Below are 23,020 nucleotides of genomic sequence, written 5' to 3' on the forward strand. Positions count from 1 at the left end.
CAGCATCAGTGAATTCCATTCACATATTTCTGTTAGCTTGACCTATTTTACCCACGCACCTTTTATCATTTCCAATCCTATCTTTCTGTTAAACCTCCCCCTCTAATAACAACTTGTGTATGGTGTTTATACAGGAAAGAAACAAAAACAAACCTCAAGCTTGAGGTTCCCATTGAAAAATACAATATAAATATGGGCCTTCAAAATGTCACCTAATCCCTATAATGGCCTACAGCTGGGTCTAAATGCATTACTTGGTGTTGCAAGCACCACAGTGGTTCTGATCCGAAATTTGCAGGGAGTCATTTCCTGTGAGGACTACATAAACAGTCTCAGGCCAGTGTGGTCAAGCCTTCAGTGGCCACAAACATTCTTTACATAAACTCCCACACTGACCTCCAGTTAGAAAGATGGACACCAACAGGGCCATTTCTGGATATAAAAATGGTCCCATAATAATATGCAACTGCAAAGGCTTTCACATGAAGTGCAGCTGGATGAAGGAGACAAATGGGAATTTGGAGCAGGCAGGATTTATTGGGATTTGGAGACTTGATGTCATAAAAGAAGGTATGAGGTACAACATGTTTTTAATGTCAGAGTGACCTCATTGTCAAAGCATTTGGGAACCAGGGTCAGGAATTCGAAGTGAGGCGTCCACTGCAATGTTTGGAATTTGTGACGCTTAGCATTTTGAGATTTGGACATTTTCAAAAAGAAATTGCAGAGTGAAACAACTGTTGGCAAATGTGTTTGTGTCTGTAGATGGTGACAGTGTGTGTGTGTGTGTCTGTGTTGACTCACGCAGAGCGGCCTTCCACGTCGAGCTTCGTGGGGATGATGCCCTTCTTCCCGAGAACAGCAGCCACCTTATCCACTTCGCCCCGTTCCACCGCCTTCATCAGCCGATCATCATACTTGTTCCAGTCTGTGTTCTGACAATGATGATAAGGAACCATCAGACATGCAGTGGGTTTGATGGCGTTTCACAAACCAATCAGATGAGCCAAATACATGTAACAGCACTACTTTCCACTTCTTTAAGTGGACTAATTAACACAACAGTGACAAACACAAAGTCAAGATCTGACACAAAAACAACAACAGACATTATGGCAAGGTGATTTTGTAGCACAACAATAGACTTGTGTTAATACAAAATGTGCCAAAAATGTGCCGTAATGCAGATTCACTAAGTTCCCTGATGAGTGACAGCTACAAAGCATGGGAACAGAGTACTCTTAAGGCTTCTGGGAACAACATTCAAGTGGAGTGCTTCATAATGGAGATCAAAGATGAAATGACATACTGTTATCACTTTGATAACATGCACATTATCCGGTAGTTAAGAAACAATTAACGAGTCACCAAATTGATCCAAAGATGATTATTGCCCCATTTGCCTCAAGAATAATTTCCTCACTGCATTACCACTTTGTTAAAGCACAGCGTTCAGGGAGTTGAGTTTGTGATGAAAGCACTAGACACAAGCAACACTAACGGAGGTTACCGACAATGAATACCTACAAAGTGCATGGAGGTGCATTTCAGCCAGCGGCTCATCTTGGGTGAGTGGAGCTGGTCCTTGCACCTCGCTACTGAAAAGGACGCCACTGTTCCGGTTTACAAAAAACACAAATTGAGAAAAATTGAGAAAAACAATATAAAAAAATCCCCTCAGTTCCTCAGTGCACTCAGCCAGTGAGCACAACAAAAAATGGATCTGAAGAGAAAACGATGACAGTCTCCTGCAGTGGAGGTCCTCCTACGGAAGGCTCAGCCTCTGGAGTTCCCCGCACTTGAGGCAGCGAAATTAAGTTGGCAGGATTTTCTAAGCATTCCTGTGTTGCTCATAGGCTCTGCCTGTAAGTTCATCACTGCACAGCAGTTTGGTTGATGATGGTAAAAGGGAGGAGAAGGAGGAGTGGAAGAGGAGGAAGGAATAGAGGTGGAGAAGCAGATGGGCCAGCCCTGCCAGCCCTGGGACCTGCCCTGGCCGGCAACTGCAACTCCTCCTCGGGGGTAAAAGTCAGCTCAGCCTGGCTACTGCTCGCCTCCCCCAAGTGTCTTGCCCTCTATTCTTGCCTTTCTCCTCAAACCTTCTGTTTCTCTCAGTCTTCTCTTGTTGTGATGATCTTCCACTTCTTCTCTGAATTGTCTTATATCAGCAGAAGCTGTGAGCTTGTTTATCAGGTGAGATCTTCAGAGCTCCTCTCTCTTCTCTTCTCTCTTCTATGACTGGTCTCCAGCGTCTTCACCCGACCAAATGGCAAGGTCAGTCAGGCTCAGTGGGGTAAATATGTGAGCTCTCCCAGGTTTAAAATATCACCCCCTCCCTGGTAAACAGCGGTGGTGCAGACAGCCCTGCAGACTGGTTACCTCTTTATTTTTTGACCCTCCAACCTTTCTGTAGTGACTGATAGGAAGACAGGGGCTAAGAATACATTCTGGACATGCCTGCACCGTGAGTAATGGTGATAGTGCCCATCACTGCTGCCAGCATGAAACAAGGCCAGCCAGAAAGACCTTGCTTACACCGCCACCCCCCGCTGTGCTCCCTGTTTGCCTTCATCTGAAAATATTAATGTCAGAGGGGGATTATGGTTTGCACATTTGAAGTGGTTCTGGCACTGACCCTCACAGGGCACTACTGGGGGAAAAGCTACCTCGACCCATCCATCTAAACAGAGTGGTGTGGCTCCAAAGCCCCCTGATCCTCGCTGCACAGTGGCAAGGTTAGATGTCAGCTGGTTTACAACCGTCTGTCTGAGACTGCAGCCCGACCATAAACTACACTGCCGCTTTACTTACACTAATACCATACAGTTAACACTGCAACAGCACAACTTTAATTTTCAATAGGTAAAAATATCACAGGAAAACAGCCAAAGAGAAGCCACCAGAGGATAGAAGGGGTGGTATAGGGAGACCTGTTTAATTTACACACGGCATCAGCTCTTTGCAGGGTTGTGTTACTGTCCGCTGCCAGACTGGCGTGAACAGAGCAGTACTGATATCCACAAACATGCAAAAAGACCTCCTCCGCATGACCCGTCACATGAAGAAGTAGGTGTCAACTTACGAAAGCTGCTCACCCTTGCATGGAGACAAAGGCGCCAAAATGGCACCTAGCTACGCGCATACTGTACATCGGTCACGTAAATATCTCACATGGGTGTGCTGTAAGTGTGTGTGTGTGCGTATTTGTTTGAGAATCTGTTTATGTACTAGTTAATAATAGTGCTGTTAGCAAGCTAGTGTTGCCACTAAAGAAGTCACTCACTTATACTGACAAAATCAAATTTATAATTGGTGATATTGATTATGTGTGCCATCACAAAATATTTGGTTTGGATTGTTTGTGGGTGACGTGGTCGCCGAGGAAGCGTTTATGGATAAGATGCCCTTTGTTTTTCAACACCAAGAAGTCTTATTTCATATCCTGGCGTCAATATGATGTCAACGTATCTCCCTATTTTACTTTCAAATGCTCCAAAAACATTCAAGCAGTCTAAATTCTTAATTTTTTCTAACAAACATCTGAGGTGTATGTGGGGGTGTTAAATATACTGGGGGAAACGTTTTTACAATGTAGATTCCTTTGCAAAAACATGGTAGTATACTTTTTATAAGTGGAAAAGTATTATTGACTATCATCCATCTAGCCATTAATAGAGGTGGGGTTTAACCTAGATAGGTCACCAGCATATCACAGGGCCAATCTACAGAGACAAAGAACTATTCCCACTCGCATTCAAACCATTGGTCAGTTTAGATTCTCCAATTTTCAATGGGAATGTCTTTGATGTGTCAGTGCTGTTTATGATGCACAAGTTATTACGATACATCCTGAGTAGCACATGAATGGTTGCACTAAATTTCAAGGCAATCCATTTAATTGCTCGCACATATTTCATTAAAAACTCAAAAACTAAAACCTTCATCATTGTGGTTCATCCTATGGGCACCATGAATATCTAGAACAAATCTCTAAATCATTGAACCCACTGACAATCACTGACATCCATACAGCCACGTCACTAGTAAAGAAGAACAGAACCAGTCAATGCAGAGAAATAAGGGCGTTAATAGGTAAAAGAAACACAAACTAACTTGGACCAGCCACTTCTTCTCTTCACTGCATAGTATTCTCTCTAATGTATTATGATGTTGATGATGAAATGGTATTCAACCCTCGCTGTCTGCAAACATTACCTAAAGCTTCTATTTTAAACACTGACATTTGGGACAAAACATCAGCTGACATTCGATGAGCCAGGTTAGACCTCTACCTGTCCTCACACACTATTCTTGGTGTCTGGTAATACTTCAGTTACACACTCTTGCCATCTTCACTTCAGGTTCTCCATCACTTTTTACAAGCTGCGACTCTTTCCAACACCTCAGTTTCCTGCCTCTCTAAGCTCCTGGCCAGACGAATATGTCTCAGATGTCCCCACAGATGAAATCACCAGTAGAAAATACCATACTGGTCATATGATAACAGACTGAAGCCAAGACCAAAACATAAAGCTATACAACAACAAGTCATGTGATAGCGGTGTCCAATGCCAAACGGATATGGTTTCATAGGATGACGACTTTAAAATGATCGTGAACGTAGGAGACATCTGTGAAGAAACACCATGTCATGAAATGTAAACCAATGACATTTTGTACACGGACGATATTAGTATTTTAAAGTACTTTAAAGTACTAAACGACCTTCTGAAGTACTTTTTTAGTTTTTCATTTCTTTTTTCTTTCACATTTTTTCATCTGGGTTTAAAGATGTCACACAAAAGGAAGCTAGCATTTTCACATTAAAAGTGCCTGAAAGTATGAGTCAGTGATGATGGATTATTCACCCACAGTTCTTTTCACTTGGATTATTGAACCCTTGAATTAATCTCAAGGAGAACGTCAAAGACAATGTTGTTTTTCTCAGAATCAGCACTATGGGTTTTGTAGATAGATCGATAGATAGATGGATACTTTATTAATCCCGAGGGAAATTCAGAAAAACTATGTAGACATAGATTCATGGCCTGAATGGGCAAAAAGAATGTTTACAGCAAATAACTAGACTGGCACTCAGAGCACATACTTCCACCGAGCCCGACAGTCCTCTTGAATCCAATCATCCTGCAAAAAATTGCACACTCAGAGGTACGTCGCCAAAATAGGCCTTATAGTTTTCATCAGAGTTATGAATTATTCTCTGTGAATTTGTGAAAATGACAAAAACTCAATCTTCAAGAAAGTAAATAAAACATTCCTGGATATGGCCCTTTGCTGGGATCCACAGCTAAATTTAATGGGGTATCATTTCTCTGTCCATGTCTAAAGTTTCCACCACATTTCGTGAAACTCGTGGTGGCTGTAATAACTCTTACAAAGTACATATGAGCGCAAGATGGATATCTCACATAAAACTTGAAAAACATGAAACCATCCTTCAATTCTCTTTCACTGGGCTGTTTCGGTGAGAGGACAACTAACGATACACAACCGATTGCTGAATTTGTATTCTCAAACTCTTGCCAAACTCCCCAAAATGTCAACTCGCATGGCTACTTAAACTAATCATTATGCTGATACAAAATATAAGTAAAATAGAAAGTGTTTTAATGAGCAGGGCTGAGAATTAGATCGGCATAAAGAAAATATTCATGCCACTTAAAATCTACGACTATGGCCATGCAAGGGCAACATTTTATTTGTCAGTGCAATATTAAATCAAAACAAAACAGGGAACTCGTATTTTTGAAAGTGATGACAATGCCTTGACCCCATCTTGTCTGAATTCATGATAGTCCGCTCGTACATCTTCTTGCAAAAATTATGCTTTGCCTAACAACAGCTGGGTTAGTTTATTGGTGTGAGTTAAATTTACCTAATCCAAATAAAAACCAGTTCAAACAAAACAACAGGTGAGAAAATGTCCTCAGAAGTCAGGTATTCTGACGACATGTATCACGTCTCAACATGAAGCACATAAATCATCACCTATAGTTTAATGTGAAGATGCCCTGAGATGACACCACTTATCTATTTATATTTGTATCCTCAGAGATACCTGTTTGTGACATTTAAATAGCCGCGTGCTGTGTGGATGCCACAGTGACAAGTTGATTCATTGGTGAAATATACCGTGGCAGTGAAAAGCCAAAACTCTAGCTGCGTAAGTGTTAATGAGAACCTTAAGGACCGGCTCAAATACCAGAAAAGTGTGTCACGGAAATCTCCAGAAATTACATGAGTCACAACTCAGTGGAGTTTAACAAACAAAGAAGGAACAAACAGTGCAAGTCATCTATTAAGAAACAAGGGAATATAACAGAGGGAGAGATTGCCTGAAATGCCCTGAAATCTAATATGTTGTTTCAGTCAGCCATTCCAAGAACAACTGCTGAGTAGTGGACCACAGCTATTATTATATAATTTATTTTTTTAGGAAAATGTTCTGTTCTAAATACATGAAACTCCCTCCAGACTACTGCTGCCGTCTCACAATCATCAGGCTCCTCCTGGGACTGCTGTTAGCATTAGCAGTTTTACACCCATTATCAACCCAACGTGAACCCCCCCTCTAATTTGTGACCACAACCCAGTGCATGAAGGGGCGAACTGTGCAACTGTCTGGGCATGCAGAGCGTAAGTGAAACCCCTCTGGGGCACATGCATTGACAGCGGAGGAGGACAGACAGAGACAATAAATGTGTAAAAGGACAAGGGTTGAGGTGAGAAAGTGGCAAGATACAGCGCGCTTGCAGTTGATCTGTCATTAAAGAACAGGTAAGTCGAAGCCTCAGAATGAAAGCCCATCTTGAATCAGGACAAGCCCACACTGATGGTTCAGACCAGGTGTCCTGAGGAAAGAGGCACTCTCTTTTTGGTATGTACATGAGCTACTGGCGGCATATCTGGGCGGCTGCTAAACACAGGGACGCTTTTGCTGGGCAGAATGTGGACTAGATGCAGGACACACAGACAGACAGACACGCCATCTAGTGGTCAACAAGAGGAAGGGGTTACCAATGATTGTCTATGGTGTTGAGATTTTAGTCAAAATGCTTAATGCTGGATTTAAAGCAAATATGTCCATTCATCCATTATCTATAACTCTTATCCTTTCAAGGTTTGCAAAAGCTGGAGTCAAGGTCAGCGGACATCGGGTGGGAGGTGGTGTAACCCTGGACAGGTCGGCAGCGAATCACAGGGCCAACATATAGAGACAAACAACCATTCACACGGTTTATTTAGAGACTTCATTTAACCTAAACCCAATCTGCTTGTTTTTGGGGTGTGGGTGGAAGCTGCAGCACCTGGAGAGAAACCCTGCAGAAACATGCAGACAGGACAAAGAATAACCACCACAATGCTGCTCCTGTAAAGCAAATATATATTACAAAATAATTTTTCAAGAGATTGTGACCCCTGTGCCAACCATCTAAAATCGTCTCTGCAGTTTTATGTGCCCTGTCAGCAACAGAGATTGTGTAAATATTCGCAGGAGTTGCAAACTAATTTTTGGAAAGATGCCACTGACCTGTTAAACTGTAGCAACACTTGTGAAGGCACCATTATGTGATTAGGAACAGGTCCCTATAAAAAGTTGTTAATGTTTTATTGTTTCTACATCAGTGAATCTCAGTGGTGTGCCTTAGTAAGACGTCCACGAGCAACAGAAAACTAATCTCAAAGTACACCTTCGTACAAACTGACCTGAATTCAGCACAAATTCAAAACACACGTTTACCAAGAATGCACCCTCTTCGACACACCTTAAAACATAAAACGTAAGCCAATTTGTTTTACAGTTGCATAATAAGAATCATAAAGACAGGTCTGTTGTAATGTTACAAAGAAGGACACAGGATAACTTCTCATGCACTGACTCTACCCAGAGCAAGCTGCCCTCCAAATTGATAAAATGATAATATCGGTCTGTTTTGTGACAGCTGAGCTACCTCTGAGCCTATAGAGAGGACAATCAAATATATTAAACTGATTTACAAGGAGTTTCCTATTCACCCTCTCACTTTTTCACCTTTTAGTGAAGTTAGAGCCCCTCTCGTCTTTGCTATTTTCCTCTACTTCCAACACCCAACACCTGCTGCCGGGGCAGGAGCTCAGCTTTCCAGCAGCCCAAACCCTACGAACTTTGCCCCTGGCAACTTCCAGTAAAGACTCTCATCAGGATCATAAAAACACAGGAAGGCCATTATATTGTTTCTGAAAGACAGTTCTAGAAAGAGACTTTAGTGAGAAACAGGTCAAACCAGTCCAGAGTAAAGTGGAGATACAATTTCTTACAGTAATAACTCCTCACCTCTACCCAAAAAACATTTAAAGGGATTATAATGAAAACTTATTGTGTTCATCAGACCTTTAAAGTTTACTGAAGAATGCGTGAAGAGAGAAAACATTAATGTCAACGGGGCTCCAAGGGCTGTCGACACGCTAAAAGCATCTAAAAGTAAGTGCACATCATGTCCTTCATCAAATGGAGTTCACTGAGACAAAACTAAATCACAATATGCAGGATAAATTTGTGTATTTCATGGCAGGAGGATGAGTTTACAATTTCAGGAAACAAATTTAAATACTGATTTAGATGAAGAATGCCTGTAATTTATTGCACTCTACAGTGGAAATGAATTATACAAAAACATTGATATAAAGAATGGATCAATAAGATGCTACCAAGTTAAAAAAAACTAAATAAACCATTTAGCCCACAACCAAGATGGATGTTGGTCAGATGATGGGCTCTGGGGATGTTGGTTTCTGGTTCTGACTCACATAAATAAACATCTACATGATGAACTGGTAGAAATGTTTGCTACGTCCAAATACCCACTAACCTTCTGACTTCCCCATCAACCACTAATGCATTAATGTTGTATTTGACAATTAGCAAATGCTGGCATGCTAAAATGCTAATGGTTTGCATAGTATCCGTTGGACCCCTAAACCGTCTCTGTGAGCATGTTCACAGCATTTTCTTCGAAGCACAGCTATAATGGATGTAGTAGCCTGGTAATATTAGGACCAATTCCAGAAAGTGATATCAAATATCTTTGTCTTATTTTTTACAACGTATTACTAAATGTTTTAGAGAATCTTAGTCACCTGTACCGACATTAAAAAGAACACAATTTGAAAAGCACTTAAGAGCAAAAATAAAACTGGAGTAACTTCAGCTCCTGTGGAATAATATTTGAATGTGTCAGCAGCTTATCTGACACATAGTAATACCCATCATTAAAATAGTGATGTCCGCCAGTAGTACTATTAAAACAAGAGGGGTTATGGGTTTGGCTGTAGATGGCTGCTGATAGATGATATTATTTCAGCTGGTCGGATAATGTTGAGATAAAAGAAAAGAACAAGGTAGACAAAGAGCCCTGGGGCTATAAAATGATTTCCAATCAGCTAGTAAGGAAGTATTTAGGTCTAATGCAAAAATAATGTACTAACAATGTACTGCTTTTGTTTAAGAGCTATTATATTTCAAAATACTCTTACTGAGGGTTAAGGACAGAGGATGTCACACCCTGTTAAAGCCCTATGAGATGAATTGTAATTTGTGAATATGGGCTATACAAATAAAATTTGATTGATTGATTGATTGAAAATAAGGAATTCAAATCAGTATCTTTGAATCCACAAGGAACCATTTGCACCACGTGAGCTCATACACGTGACAGTGACACTTAAATCTCACGTGGTTTAGGGGAGTGTTGTGAAGAATGAGGGCTGCTGTTTTAATCTCACCTGGAACAACATGAAGTGGTATTAGGGATAACAACACAGGAGTCTTGTGCCTTACATGCCCGTATTTGGTTAAATGAGGAGCTCTATGGGCATGCTGCTACTTGGCCACAAACACTGATGATGAGGCTTGTTTGGCCAGCACTTACAAGTCATCACACACACATGCAGGGTGAGGAATGTGACTGGGGGGGTTGGTCAGAGGGACTGAGCTTCATAAAACATGATATTTGTTCATAGTCTCAAGGAACGTATTAAACAATAGTTGCTCAATGCCGAAGCTCAAGTTTCATTTGCTGTGTGGTAACAAACGATTTTGGTCCGGTTAAAAACTTTCCACTTAGCCAAAATAATCAAGTGTGTCACCAGATACTGAACACAATGGAATGGCAGATGAGATGTGGCCTAAACTGCATTAATCCCATTTGTCAAATCTCGAATACAACAACCTCTGAAGTGCAAAATAAGTTGTTAAGAAATAACATATTAAGTGTGAATATAATAGGAACTTAAGTGTTATTAAAGTGCTGTAGAAATTCAAATTCCCACAGCACAAGATCATGTACAGGTCGCTATAGAGCAAGCAGGAACATGTCAAATGCTCCACCTATTCTTTACTATGACCGAGTTCTGAGTCAGCAAGAATATCTGGAAAAGTCACTTCCTGCTTCTCAAGATACTGTCAATACATGTGGCGCAAAGGAGCACCCGACAGTCAAATCAACCTGCACTCCAGACAAAGACAAAGCTGCCACATCAAAGATATAGACATTAAGCGCATTAAATGCAACTATATCCATAAACTATTGTGTCACTCAGTGTACATTCCTCCCCCAAGGCTGAAAAACAATTCTAGATGTGATTGTCTTTTCTTATAGTAGAAATATAAAAGACAAAAGGGAACAAAATCCTGTTTCCCCTTTTCAATCCATGTCTGCATCATAATTTATCGAGTTCCTCCCAGGCCCCTTCCCTCCAACAGGTTTGGTGGAAATCGATAGAGTAGTTTTTGCATAATCCTTCAATAAATAAACTAGCAACGTCATCTGTCCTACATCTCCGAGTTCACCACGGATTTACGGCACGTGGCCGGTAAGGACAACCAGGTGGCGGACTGCCTGTCACGGGCTGTGGCAGGAGCAGTCCATCTTGGCCTGGATTACGGCAGCATGGCAGCGGACCAGACCACAGACCCAGACATACACATCCTGAGGACCTCGACTACAGGTTTGAGGATAGAGGACGTCGTGTTTGGGGAGGCTGACACAACGCTCCTGTGTGACGTCTCCACAGGCAGTCCTCGGCCGCTCGTGCCCTTGGGATGGAAACGCCGCGTTTTCGATGCCATCCATGGTCTCTCCCATCCTGGTTCAAAAGCGTCGCAGAGGCTGGTGGCGGCTAGGTTTGTTTGGCGCGGCCTCAAAAAGGATGTTAGAGACTGGGCTACCACTTGTCTGGAGTGCCAACGGGCCAAGGTACATCGGCACACTAAAGCACCTTTAGAGTTGTTCCAGGTGCCAGAGAGGCGGTTTGACCATGTCAACGTGGATCTGGTTGGCCCTCTGCCCTCCTCTCAGGGGTTCACCTACCTGTTCACCATGGTTGACAGGACCACCCGTTGGCCTGAGGCTGTGCCACTGACGTCGTTGACAACCGTTGAGATGACACAGGCATTTTTCGGCACCTGGGTTGCCCGGTTTGGCACCCCATCGGACATTTCCTCTGACCGGGGCGCACAGTTCACGTCCGAGCTGTGGAACACGGTTGCCCAGAGCCTCGGAGCAAAACTCCACCGCACAACTGCATATCATCCAAAGGCTAATGGACTCTGTGAGCGGTTCCACAGGTCAATGAAGGCTTCTCTTCGTGCTGGCCTCAAGGATTGCAACTGGGTCGACAAGCTCCCGTGGGTGATGCTGGGCATCAGGACTGCGCCAAAAGAAGACCTGCAGTCCTCATCCGCGGAGCTTGTTTATGGCCAGCCGCTCCGGGTTCCAGGGGATTTCATTCCTACATCCACCGTTCCTTGGTCTGCGGTTCCCCAGCGGGCCACGCTACTGGACAATGCGCGGCTTTTCGCACCTGTCCCTACTTCCCGGCATGGCCTCTCTCAGTCGCACATCCCCGCTGGGCTTCGGAAGGCGGGGTACGTTTTTGTTCGCCACGATGCTCACAGAGGACCGCTGCGGCCGCCCTACGAGGGCCCATTTCGCGTGTTGGAGGTGGGGGACAAACATTTCACAGTGGACATGGGAGGCAAACAGGAGAGACTCTCCATTGACCGCCTCAAACCCGCCCATTTGGACGTGGCTAGGCCCGTTAAGGTGGCCCAGCCCCCACGACGCGGGCGTCCTCCAGTCCTGCACCCACCCCCTGTTCCTTTGCCTATCAAACGTGCCACGGTAGTGATTTCTCCACCCCCTGTAAAACACAGCCATTTTGGCCGGTTAATGCGACCACCTCTCCGGTGATATGTTTTTTGTTGTTATGGTGAATTCTGGGGGGAGCTGTGTAGTGAATAGGGGACTGACATAATTCACCCTCACGCTCAGTACAGGCACAGTCGGCGTCAGTCTCCTACGAGGGCGATGACGTCGACCCCGGGGCATGCCGGGTGACGTGATGACGTCAGGATCCAGAGGCATGATGGGAACGTGGTGACGTCTGAGACCCGAGGGCATGCTGGGAGGTTAAAAGCCATCTTGTTTGTTATTGTTTTTTGATGCTAATAAACGGAATTTGTGTGTCCAACTTGATGGAAGTTGCCCCTCGTGTTGCATCGCAATTTCCACAAACAAAACAAAAACCAACTACCAGAAAAATAACCCAACAAAACGACGCTAGTAAAAACCCAACCTCCTTGTCAGAGGTGATTAAAACATAGACGACAGATTAAATAGAGGATAAACGTGGCATAATGGCGGATGAAATACACCCAAGAGTAGGATGAACCTTTTGCTTAACCCTGACACAATAAACAGTATTTTAATCTTCAATGTGTAATACATTTCCATCAGAACAACCTAACATCTGCTGGTATTTTCCTTCCCTTTTCATATCATGCATTAGTGTGCAGGTCTAAGCAAGATGTCATATTTATAATGTAAATGAGATATTCTCAAAGACAAACTCACTGCACAATGTATGCTGTCGAAGTGGAAGAGGAATGCATTGCAATACATTTGATTCACTACTGTGACACATACTGCAGTGTCCATTAATACTTTGATAGATTCATTATATAGTGTGTGGCAGCCGGCCACAGTCTAATTAGACTGTAGTGGTCCGCCACAGTTTCATAATGAACCGAAAATATTCTTTAGCAAACTGTTTTGCAGCATTGCTTCGGGAGCATTTCTCACTCCCAGTCCCAGTACATGTTGTTATAGTAGTTATAGTTCCAGTTTTGGGGACATTACATTGATTTAAATGCCTGGAAATTTACTTTAACCTTATTTCAACCACTGACCTGAAAAATCATATTTTTCTTAATTGGGTATACTATCTATTATCTCCACGAACTCAAAAACACATTACGGTAGTTTCCATGAGTCTAAACTCAGTTTAATCTTAATTACTGTACAACAGCTAACAGATAACGTTACTAAAGAATGACTTGATAATTAACGTTCTGATAAATTCACATAATACAACACAAAGTCTAAAGAGCAAACTAACCCCGACAAGTTACCTAACCGTTTTAACCAATTAATATAGTCAACCAAGGTTGTGTTTCAGCCAGGATAGAAATTGTTTGAACTATTGTTTGCCAAGTTCACACCTTTCTATTAACAAAATGTTAAAATCATATAAATTAAACCCATCAGTCTCTATAAGCTTGGGCAGTTTGTCCTTCATTCTGCCAAAAAAAAGAATGCATGAAACCAGAAAGGCTGTCCAATGTTACATCAGCGTTTGTCTGACCCATGAGTATTTGCTGGGATGAGAGCATATTGACCAGTGGACGGGAGACTGCAGCCCAAGCAGAGACGCTTGTCTGATCTGCAGAAAGACAGAAACATACAAACACACACACAGTGCACAGCTTGATGAGGCTTAGTCTGAGCCATTTCATCAGCAGATTGTCCCTCATCAGCAGAATCGTTGTGCCCCTGTTGCTCAGCACGCCTCACTGTACCGACGTGTGTGTGCGCTGCAGCCCACCCAATGTAAGTCAATAAGCTCAGCCCCTCTAAAATGCCCCCCTCCCCCAACACTGTAATCTCTCTAATCACTAGCCCAACACACACTCAATTGATACTAACGATATACGGACATAGTGAAACCATGATTTCCATAACTCAAGCATGACAAACATGGATACAAACAAAAGCACACACACACACTTGTTACCTGTTGGTTATTACAGAGTGATCTCTCTGGTCCTGCCCCTCGCAGGCCGCCTCTGGAGCCACATGGGAACACAGACCGCCACCATGACCTCATGGCTCCCCTCCGGAGCCAGACTATAATCCTAAAAACACAGACCATCACGCTACCACCCACTATACAGCCGACAAAACATCCAACCCCAAACCAAACTTGAGCTGATCCTGTCTCCCAGTTTGTCTTCAACAGTGAATATAAATAAAATGCCACCGTCAACAAATGCATAGAAATTCCTGTTTAACGGGGGAAACAGCAAATCAAGAGGAAAATAAACAGAATACAAATAATAATGGAGATTGTGGCACATCATTTGTTACAAGAATAATAAACTGAACACACATTGTTATTTATTTTTTGCTCATGTGGTTTTTCAAATATTTCTGAGCATGGCTGGAAAGGACTATGACACAAGAATTTCTTTGCTAGCAACTGCGGCATGGAATTGTTATTCAAATGATAAATAAAGCCTTGAATCTTGAAGAAAATGTGTCCAATGTAGATGTGTATGGTACAAAAATGAATCTGTGACATCTGACAAACTACCATGTGCACTTATTTCCACTTAAAGACAGATTATTTATTAGCAGCTATTTTCATAATCAAACAGTCTTTGCAGTCTCCTAATCTCTGGCTCTCACAGACTTTATTAAGGCTAAATAGTTTAATCGGTAATGAAAAAAAGGGAGATTTAAAATCTGATGGGAATGTTCCAGTAACAATGGGCACATTCGTGCAATTTTGAGTCTTCCTCATATCAGACTCAAAGATTTATTTCCACATACTTCATTTCTCAGGACATTTGAAAGCTGAGAGCCTGGGTTCCATTTACCTAAAGTGTTTTGTTTACTCCAACTGGTAGTTGTCTTTTCTATCGTTCATTTCAAAAGCTCACCTGAAAGCATTACTTTGAACAAATGTATCGAAACAAAGGTATAGAAATATCTAAAAAAAATAATGAGAGAGTACATGTATAAATTATTCTATTGTTCCATTTCAGACATTTAAGGCATGAATGGTAAAAGTGGGCACTGTGAGATCTCCTGTATTCATGTGTGACAGCAGTCCTCACTCCATTGTATAGAATGAACGTCTTCCTGACGGGGCCGCAAGCAGAGTAGTAATTTAGTCTGACAGTCACTTGTCACAGGAGATTTGAACAGCCTCGTTGTCTGACCTCGGATTTACTCAAAGGAAACCTTCAGTCGATCGCAACTCAAACCCCAAAAGCTAACGAGACCTATACTTTGAAAATGAGCAAAGAAAAGGGAGGAAAAGAGGATTTTTCAAATCCCAAACCTCACCCCCATCAGCAGAGGGTTAATACTGCCTGCTGGGTGTCTCCCAGTTGAAGCCAAAACCCTGCTAAAGTAAGCTTCCACTAGATAATGCTCAGTAGTTACTCAGAGCCTTGGAGGCTGATCAACAGTATGAAAATAAGCCCAAGGCTGCAAAACATACAAGTTCCAACACCAGGGAGTTTTTTGTTATGAACAAACAAACTTCTCATCTTTCTGTTGAGTTTTGAAAATAGTGTTTACTTTTCATTATAGTGATTAAAATAGTGGTTCCCTGATTTTATGAAAGCAGTTTTGAATGTTGCTGAGAGAAATCACATGCTGCCATATGAGTCAATTTGTTATAAACACTAATTCTCAGTTTAAAAATGTATGCAAGCATGACTGCTCTCCAATGAAGCCCAAGGACCTTGATCGCAACCTGGTGACTGGCTGCAGTATAGGTCATAAACCTGCCTCCTCCATGTTAGTGCATGAGACCACTGACTATATATCAAGATGGACAACATGTCTCCACTCTATTTCCACTACAGAAATAAAGCAAAAACAGTGCAGAGTAGTGATCGGCTGATGGAGCCACAGAACCAAAGTCCCACGATACACAATCTTGACCAATCGTGAGTCGCAGCTGTCAATCATGATGTTTTACTGACTCTTGCTCCAAATGCACAAGATGGCAGTTTGTATCCAATGGATTTGGGCTTTATTTCTAGATAGTGGGCAGAAGTGGAGAAGAGTGGTAATTGTCTGAGGAATATTTCAGCAAACTTCGTAATCTTATCAGACACACAACTACAAAACAGCTAATAGTGATCACAGACATATGTCCCGGGGCCATCATGCTCCCTGCACCCATCCCATCTCTTCTTTTGTTGTAAAAAAAAACAAAACGACAAACCTTGAAATCAGAGTCGTTCCAGCTTCCCAACAATACATTCCAACTGCATCTGGCTCCTCTATCCTACTCTGCCATCATCAACAACGCCCAGCCCTGCTCTCTGTTTTGTAAAATAACACCACTTTGCGGGAGGGAGGCTCTTACATTTCAGCCTAATGGAGCATTACTACGGGGGAGAGGACAGAGGAAAGACTGGGTGTGATCAATAGGACAAAGACAAACACCAAACTTCGAAATAAAAGAAACTCAAGAGTCCATCATTAACGAAGGAGGTGATGATGTGAAGACAGAAACCGAGAGAAGCCTGACGCTAATATACTGATTCTAGTAAAGCCACAGTTGTGACCTCTGAGTATAGTAGCAAAAATCAATGTCAATTTCTGATACAGAGTGAATCAATAGCCCAGCTGCACAACAGCTGTGCGTCACATATGCCACTTGAAGCTGTAATAAGCAGTGAAGAACAAGGCTGGGTACTTTGGTGGGTCAGAAAACACAGGAATTAATGCTTTATTATATATTTGGCCCTGTCATTACACTATTCTGTGTCTGAATGGAAGAAGCTTCTCATTATGTGACGGTTCCACTCATCACTGATGAAGGCTTCCCAAACCAAATTACTGTGTCTGTGATCAGACTTTATTAGCTTGAACGTTAATGGAGCTGTAAGCAGAGTATTGTTTTCCCACTTGTCTATGTGTGTGTGAACATTTTTTAACAACGTGTGGGTGGATTTCCATAGCTTGATCAGACTGTTACTTTGTTTATCAATGTTAATTTCTCAGGCCTGCTTTAAGAAATCAATAAAATACTTCAAAAAATGCACATCTTGGAATGTTAGAGAAAGTGAAAAAACATTTAATGGGGTCTTCTATCTGAGCACTACCACATATTTGCTACCACAAAACTTAAGGCAAACATGTGGTTTAACAAAAACATAACCTCCTTTACAGAGGTTAGAATCTAGCATTACCTGTCTGATATGAGTATATGCAGCTGGTGAAGCTCTGTCTTTTTTCTGCCTTAACATAATAACTGCAATATTAAATCGAGCACTTTTCTGATATTATCCAAGGACACTTCAGTGTACAGTCTGGAGGAGGCGAATATCAAACCACCAACGACCCACTCTTCCTCTTGAACACCAATATTATTGTGCATGTAACATAGTCGCCAAAGTGTTGCTCATTGTGGGAACTGTTTGGTTTTCTTTTGAAACTTAAGGTCTCGACATTATTATGTTACGATGATTACAATCAATTCTACATTTTGCCATTGACTTTTGTGTGAAGGACTTTGTTGCCTCGTTTAGATAAGTGCTATACAAATAAAGCTATTATTATTAGTATTATAGCTATGCATTAAATTGTTAGTTATTATTGAATCACACAAATGTAAAGTGATATTAGTACAAGTGCATCTATGTTCAGAATACAAGCTAAACCCACTTGTGAAAACACTTTTTGTAATACCCAGTAGTCCCTCCAGCAGAGTGTGTTGCTCCCAACACTTTGCAGCTTATGACAAGACCAGAGTATCATAGTAGAGCAGACAGTGGTAAAGTGTGTTATCCTGAACATCCACTGGGCACGGCTGTACCAAGCTCCAGAAATGTTACGGCTGACAGAGCCAATCACTGGAAATCTGTCCAACATGCCAATGTCCACAAGAAGCACAAGCGGTGCTCTTTTCAAACGTACTGCCAGACTATTTATGAGCTTATTCTTATCACAGGAGGTCAATATCTTGCAATGTTAGGTAATCCTTTCAAATATTTGTGGATCAAGATAAAGCTGAAGCAAGATTCGCACCAGAAAATAGATGATATGCTCTTTGACCATGACCTCATTTCAAGTTAACTGGTGTTATAAGACCTGACATTTCCCCCCCCAAAAAAAACAACACAATACGCACAACACAGAATCAACACAGAACAAGTTCCTTTGTCCCATTCACCTCCAGTGGTCAAATCCAGAGCCCTGGTCGGGTTCAGCAGAATCCACTCATCACATTCAGATCCTAACTTCACACACTTCCAATGATGACATCACAAAGAGGATTTAGCGCCAAAGGAATCTCATTTATATCCCATCTACTCCTCCTCTATTATTCAACTGTCATTTGAAGTCTCTCCTGGCTGACCTGCCGGTTGATGTTCCAGTGAGCAGATGGTCACTAAGATCTGGAGATTTTGATCTTAAGAATACAAATTATGCTGTGAAAACAGGTAAGGCCTTGTGAAACCAGTTACCTTCTCTATTTAGGTCTGGCAAGGACATGGATCAGTCTACCTTAGAAATACCTCATTTCACGTTGACTAAAGAATAGATAAATGATGAGTACAGACTGAAAAGCCATTTTTTCTGACTTCTCTCCCTAAATGAGACAGTAGAAAAAAAAAACTACAGCAGACACACTCCAGCTCTCCTTCAGACAGTAGGGATATTTGCAGGGACAAGCAATGACAATGTGTGACAACTAACTTTTCTCCTTCTTGATCAAGTAAGTGATTTATCTTCAAATCAATGATCACTTCCAAAATAAGGGCATTTTGTTTTACAGTATATTTTAGCCTATGTTCACAAATCGGAATTTGTCTCATAGGCCTGTGCAATAATAATGCATGAACTGGGACACCCTGAACTGGGTGTCTAGGTCCCACTGGCCTGCTATTCCACATCCTCATCCAATACTAAATATTTAGTATTATTAGAAAAGAAGGTTTCGGTGTCAAGGAAAAACTGAGTTGAGATGAATCACTTCAGGATGGGAAATGTGCAGAGAGGGACATAAAATACCAAATAGCTTCATATGAAAGAGACTCTAAAGGAAAGATGAATATTTCAGGACTCCTCTCGCCACCTGAGAGTATTTCAATTACACAAGATAATGCTCGTCATGAGAAGCCTTTCGATTATTACACGAAGTGAGAAAAATAGTCACTTTTACACGGCTGGTGTAAACCTGAGACTAACCTACAGGTCTCCCCCTGCCTTTATATTCTACAGCTGTTATGGAATGTGTAGGAATTCTTGTTTCTTTCCGCTACTTTAAAGTGGTGTGGCAGCATAGTTACCAGTCTTTGGCTAATATTAGTGCATGTGAATACTTGGAGCATTAATCCGATTGGAGAATAAGAGACAGAAAAATAAAGCAAAGCACACCTTGGAAACAAAGTAAACTAAAGTGTGAACAGGAAGGTCATGGCTCCTTCTACGAAAGCTATATCCAGAATAATTAATACATCTGATCAGTGTTAAGGAAGAAGACACTGTTTCCTAAAATGTATTTTCTCTTTACTAAGGGTTTGTTGTACACACAATAAAAGAAAGTCCCCTTGAATTCCCCTGAGCCTCACCCACTCGGAAAGGTTTGTGTAATACTCTCAATTATTAAATCACCCCACCAGGAAAGACTGGGTGAATTCACCTCTGTAGCATTGTGTAACAATGCATGAAGCCTTCATTTACAACATTAACAAAAGGGCTCAATGCTGTCGATGTAATGGCTTGTTGCCAGGGGTGATTTATTCATCTTGTACGAGCATCAAAAGGTTTCAGGTTGACAGATGAGGTGGTGATGGGCTGATGTGAGATTTATGATGAATATTCAAATACCTTTGGCAGCAGACAAATCAGAACTAAGTAAGAGTGTCTTCAATTAAATGTGTGTGGACCTACAGGGAAGTCGTACTACGAGCTCTCCATTTTTTTCACAGGAATGCAGCATGGGAATGTTCTGGAGTCATCTCTCGGACCTGAGTGAATGTCGTTCTCACTTCCTGCAGCACAACAGTTTGTCCTGAGGCGTTTTTTTTTTTTGTTGGAAAATGCTGCATGCCAGAAAACAAGCTTTTTCTGCTTGAATTTCAATCGTCTTAGTATCTCTGCTTCTAGGCAAAAGGAGTGAGACAATCATCAGTGCAGACACAATACCTTTTTATTCCTGAAAGGCCTCATCCCCCCCTCTTCCCTAAAAAAGGCTCAAATAGTTTAACACACACACCCTGTCTTTGTGTCTTTCTCATGCTAACTGCTGTGAGCTGGGTGCAGTTCCAAACGCCCACTGCATGTTGAACCGTGCAGATTTATAATGACCGTCCATTAAGCCAAGGTAATAGGCCATAGCTGGATTGTGTAGAATTAGTTATACATTATAGGCTGTGATGGGGTTACTTAAGCTAGCTGAAAAGCATGGACCTAATAGATCTGCTATACTTCTATCACTAATTGTGCACTGTTATTAATTCAGGACTCTCGACATTATAACATCTTGAGACAACTTTAGAGCAAATATCGGGGTAGCATTCCTGGTGGGACTTATGAAGACCTGATGATTAATTAATTGAAACAATTTCTTTAAAAGTAAATAGGACTTTTCAATGTAAAAGTTCTATATCTTCCTTCTGTATTTTACTTTCAGGATTACTGCTTTTTTCGTAAACTGCTTTTAAAGATGCATTGTTTTAATATATAAGGCATATTATCAGAAAAAATAGCCAGTGTGAGTTTTATTCTATTATTATCTATACGTTAATTTGAAAGCAGCTCTGTATTGCTGTATTTCACTGAGCTCAATCTTAACTATACTATATATGATTATGATATGATAAAACAAGTAAGGATATTTCATCCATTTGTTTTAATCCATTGACTCATTAGGTTTCAACTAGGATTTAAAACAGAGACAGATAATGTCACAACAGCCAAAAGCTTAAAGTGACACTTTCACTACTTGTGAAGTAGTCCAAACTCAAAGTTAACAAAAATAGTGATGAATTCTATTGATTAATGAAAAAGCAGCAAATCGTCTCATTGCAATGGAAGAAACAAAGTTGAGTTTCCACTACATGTATGTTAATATGTCAACTCTAGTAGTACACTGTGTACTGTTGGTAGCTGGTTTCATATATGCAAAACTCTTGAATCTGCTTTTACTAGAAGATTACAAATAAGTGAAGTAAACAAACCATTATTCCCACAGAAAGGTGGAGAAACAATACTAGTAATCTAACAGTTATTAAGAGAAATAGCTGAATAGCTGAGTTACTTTCTACATTATATTATTTAATAATATACCGTTTGATGATATATTATTACATTTTCTAAAACAAGATTTATTTAACATACTGATTGTTTTCCTGATTGAATCAGGGAGCTGGACTAAAACTGTGAACTTTGCTGAAGAGGTTCCAACATTACTCAGGAACAACAAATGTTGTGAATCGGCCTGGTTACTGATAACTCAACCTCACAATAAATGAAGAGTGGAAATAGCACAGGATTTCAAAAGTTCCATAGATCTGGATTTCTCGAATTGAATGCGAGTTTAAACACTTCAGTGCTTCATCACAGGGCAGCAGAGAAGTTCTCACATGTCACATGAGTTGGTGTGAAACTTGGGAAGCAGGCAGTTTTTATGGAGCTGGGTTCATTCCCAGGGTGTTGACAGGACACAAAGGAAGCCTCAGTGAAAGAGGTTTCGTTTCTCCCACAGGGAAGCTCAGGGTTCAAACCTGCTCATATGGGACCTGCACTCCTTCCTCTCTGGTGAATAACACCACCGGGATCTGCTGCTGTACATGAAGCTCGGGTCCACACAGTAAAAAGCTGGATCATCCTCCAGCGAGGGGCAGGTGCCTGAACGGCCTCAGCGGGGCCACCGTGGGAACGAGCCCGCGGTTTGCTCGGTTGTTGTCGGGGAGGACGGGAGGGGTGGAAGGGTTGGAGGGGGTCAGGGTCTCCAACAATAACCACCCCCCGGTGTTAGAACCCACCGTCGGGTCCGAGCTCGGTTTGTCAACACGCGGCTGCTCCCGCGGGGAGAGCCGCGGACATTAGCGACAGAAACAGTGTTTCACTTACTGTGATGGTCACTTCGTGCTTCTTCAGCCGGTACTTCAGGCTCTTCATTGTGGAAGTCAGCGCCTCCGCTCGTCAGAAGCTTCCGGTCGGGAACTCGCTCATAAGTTAAGGAAAAGTCTTCACACAAAGTTCACACGAAGAAACTTTCATCGGCTCCTGTTTTCCTCGCGGAGCCAGTTTCACCTGACGCCCGGCCGCAAATCCCCGTCGCGCCTCTGACTGGCGGCGTCCCGATCCAATCGAGCCGGGGGTTTCTGCGACGCTGTCTGGCTCCTGTCCAATCAGCGGGTTATGAGGGCGGGACTTCCTGGTGAAGTGTCTTTGGGAGAAGTTGTAGGCAACACGGGAGAGAGGAGGAGAAGCTGGTTTGTGAGGACTCAACACATACCTGAGGACCTGAGGACTCAACACACACCTGAGGACCTGAGAACTCACACACACACCTGAGGACTCAACATTCACCTGAGGACCTGATGACCCAACACTCACCTGAGGACTCAACATTCACCTGAGGACTAAACACTCACCTGAAGACTGAACACACACTCTATACACATCTGAGACCTGAACACACACCTGAGGACTGAACACACACTGAACACACACCTGAGGACTGAACACACACTGAACACACACCTGAGACCTGAACACACACTGAAAACACACCTGAGACCTGAGGATTGAACAAACACTGAATACACACTCAGGACTGAACACTTATTTCTAACACATAACCTATAGACTCTAACAAAAGAGCAATGAACTTTTCAATAAGGGAGGTAAACTATTTCTCG

The 23,020-nt window shown here is 42.0% G+C and overlaps 1 protein-coding gene across 1 annotated transcript in view; it reads right to left on the reverse strand.

The window, feature by feature from the left end:
- uacab (uveal autoantigen with coiled-coil domains and ankyrin repeats b) overlaps positions 1-22,434 on the reverse strand; it is a 39,862-nt gene extending 17,428 nt beyond the window's left edge. Inside the window, 2 exon segments of the mRNA XM_062403510.1 lie at positions 805-935; positions 22,227-22,434. Of these exon segments, the coding sequence (XP_062259494.1) occupies positions 805-935; positions 22,227-22,274 (179 nt within the window). The 5' untranslated portion in view covers positions 22,275-22,434.
- Positions 22,435-23,020: the final 586 nt, after the last annotated feature.

The sequence above is a fragment of the Platichthys flesus genome, chromosome 1 (genome assembly GCF_949316205.1).
Source record: "Platichthys flesus chromosome 1, fPlaFle2.1, whole genome shotgun sequence".
Classification (NCBI taxonomy): domain Eukaryota; kingdom Metazoa; phylum Chordata; class Actinopteri; order Pleuronectiformes; family Pleuronectidae; genus Platichthys; species Platichthys flesus.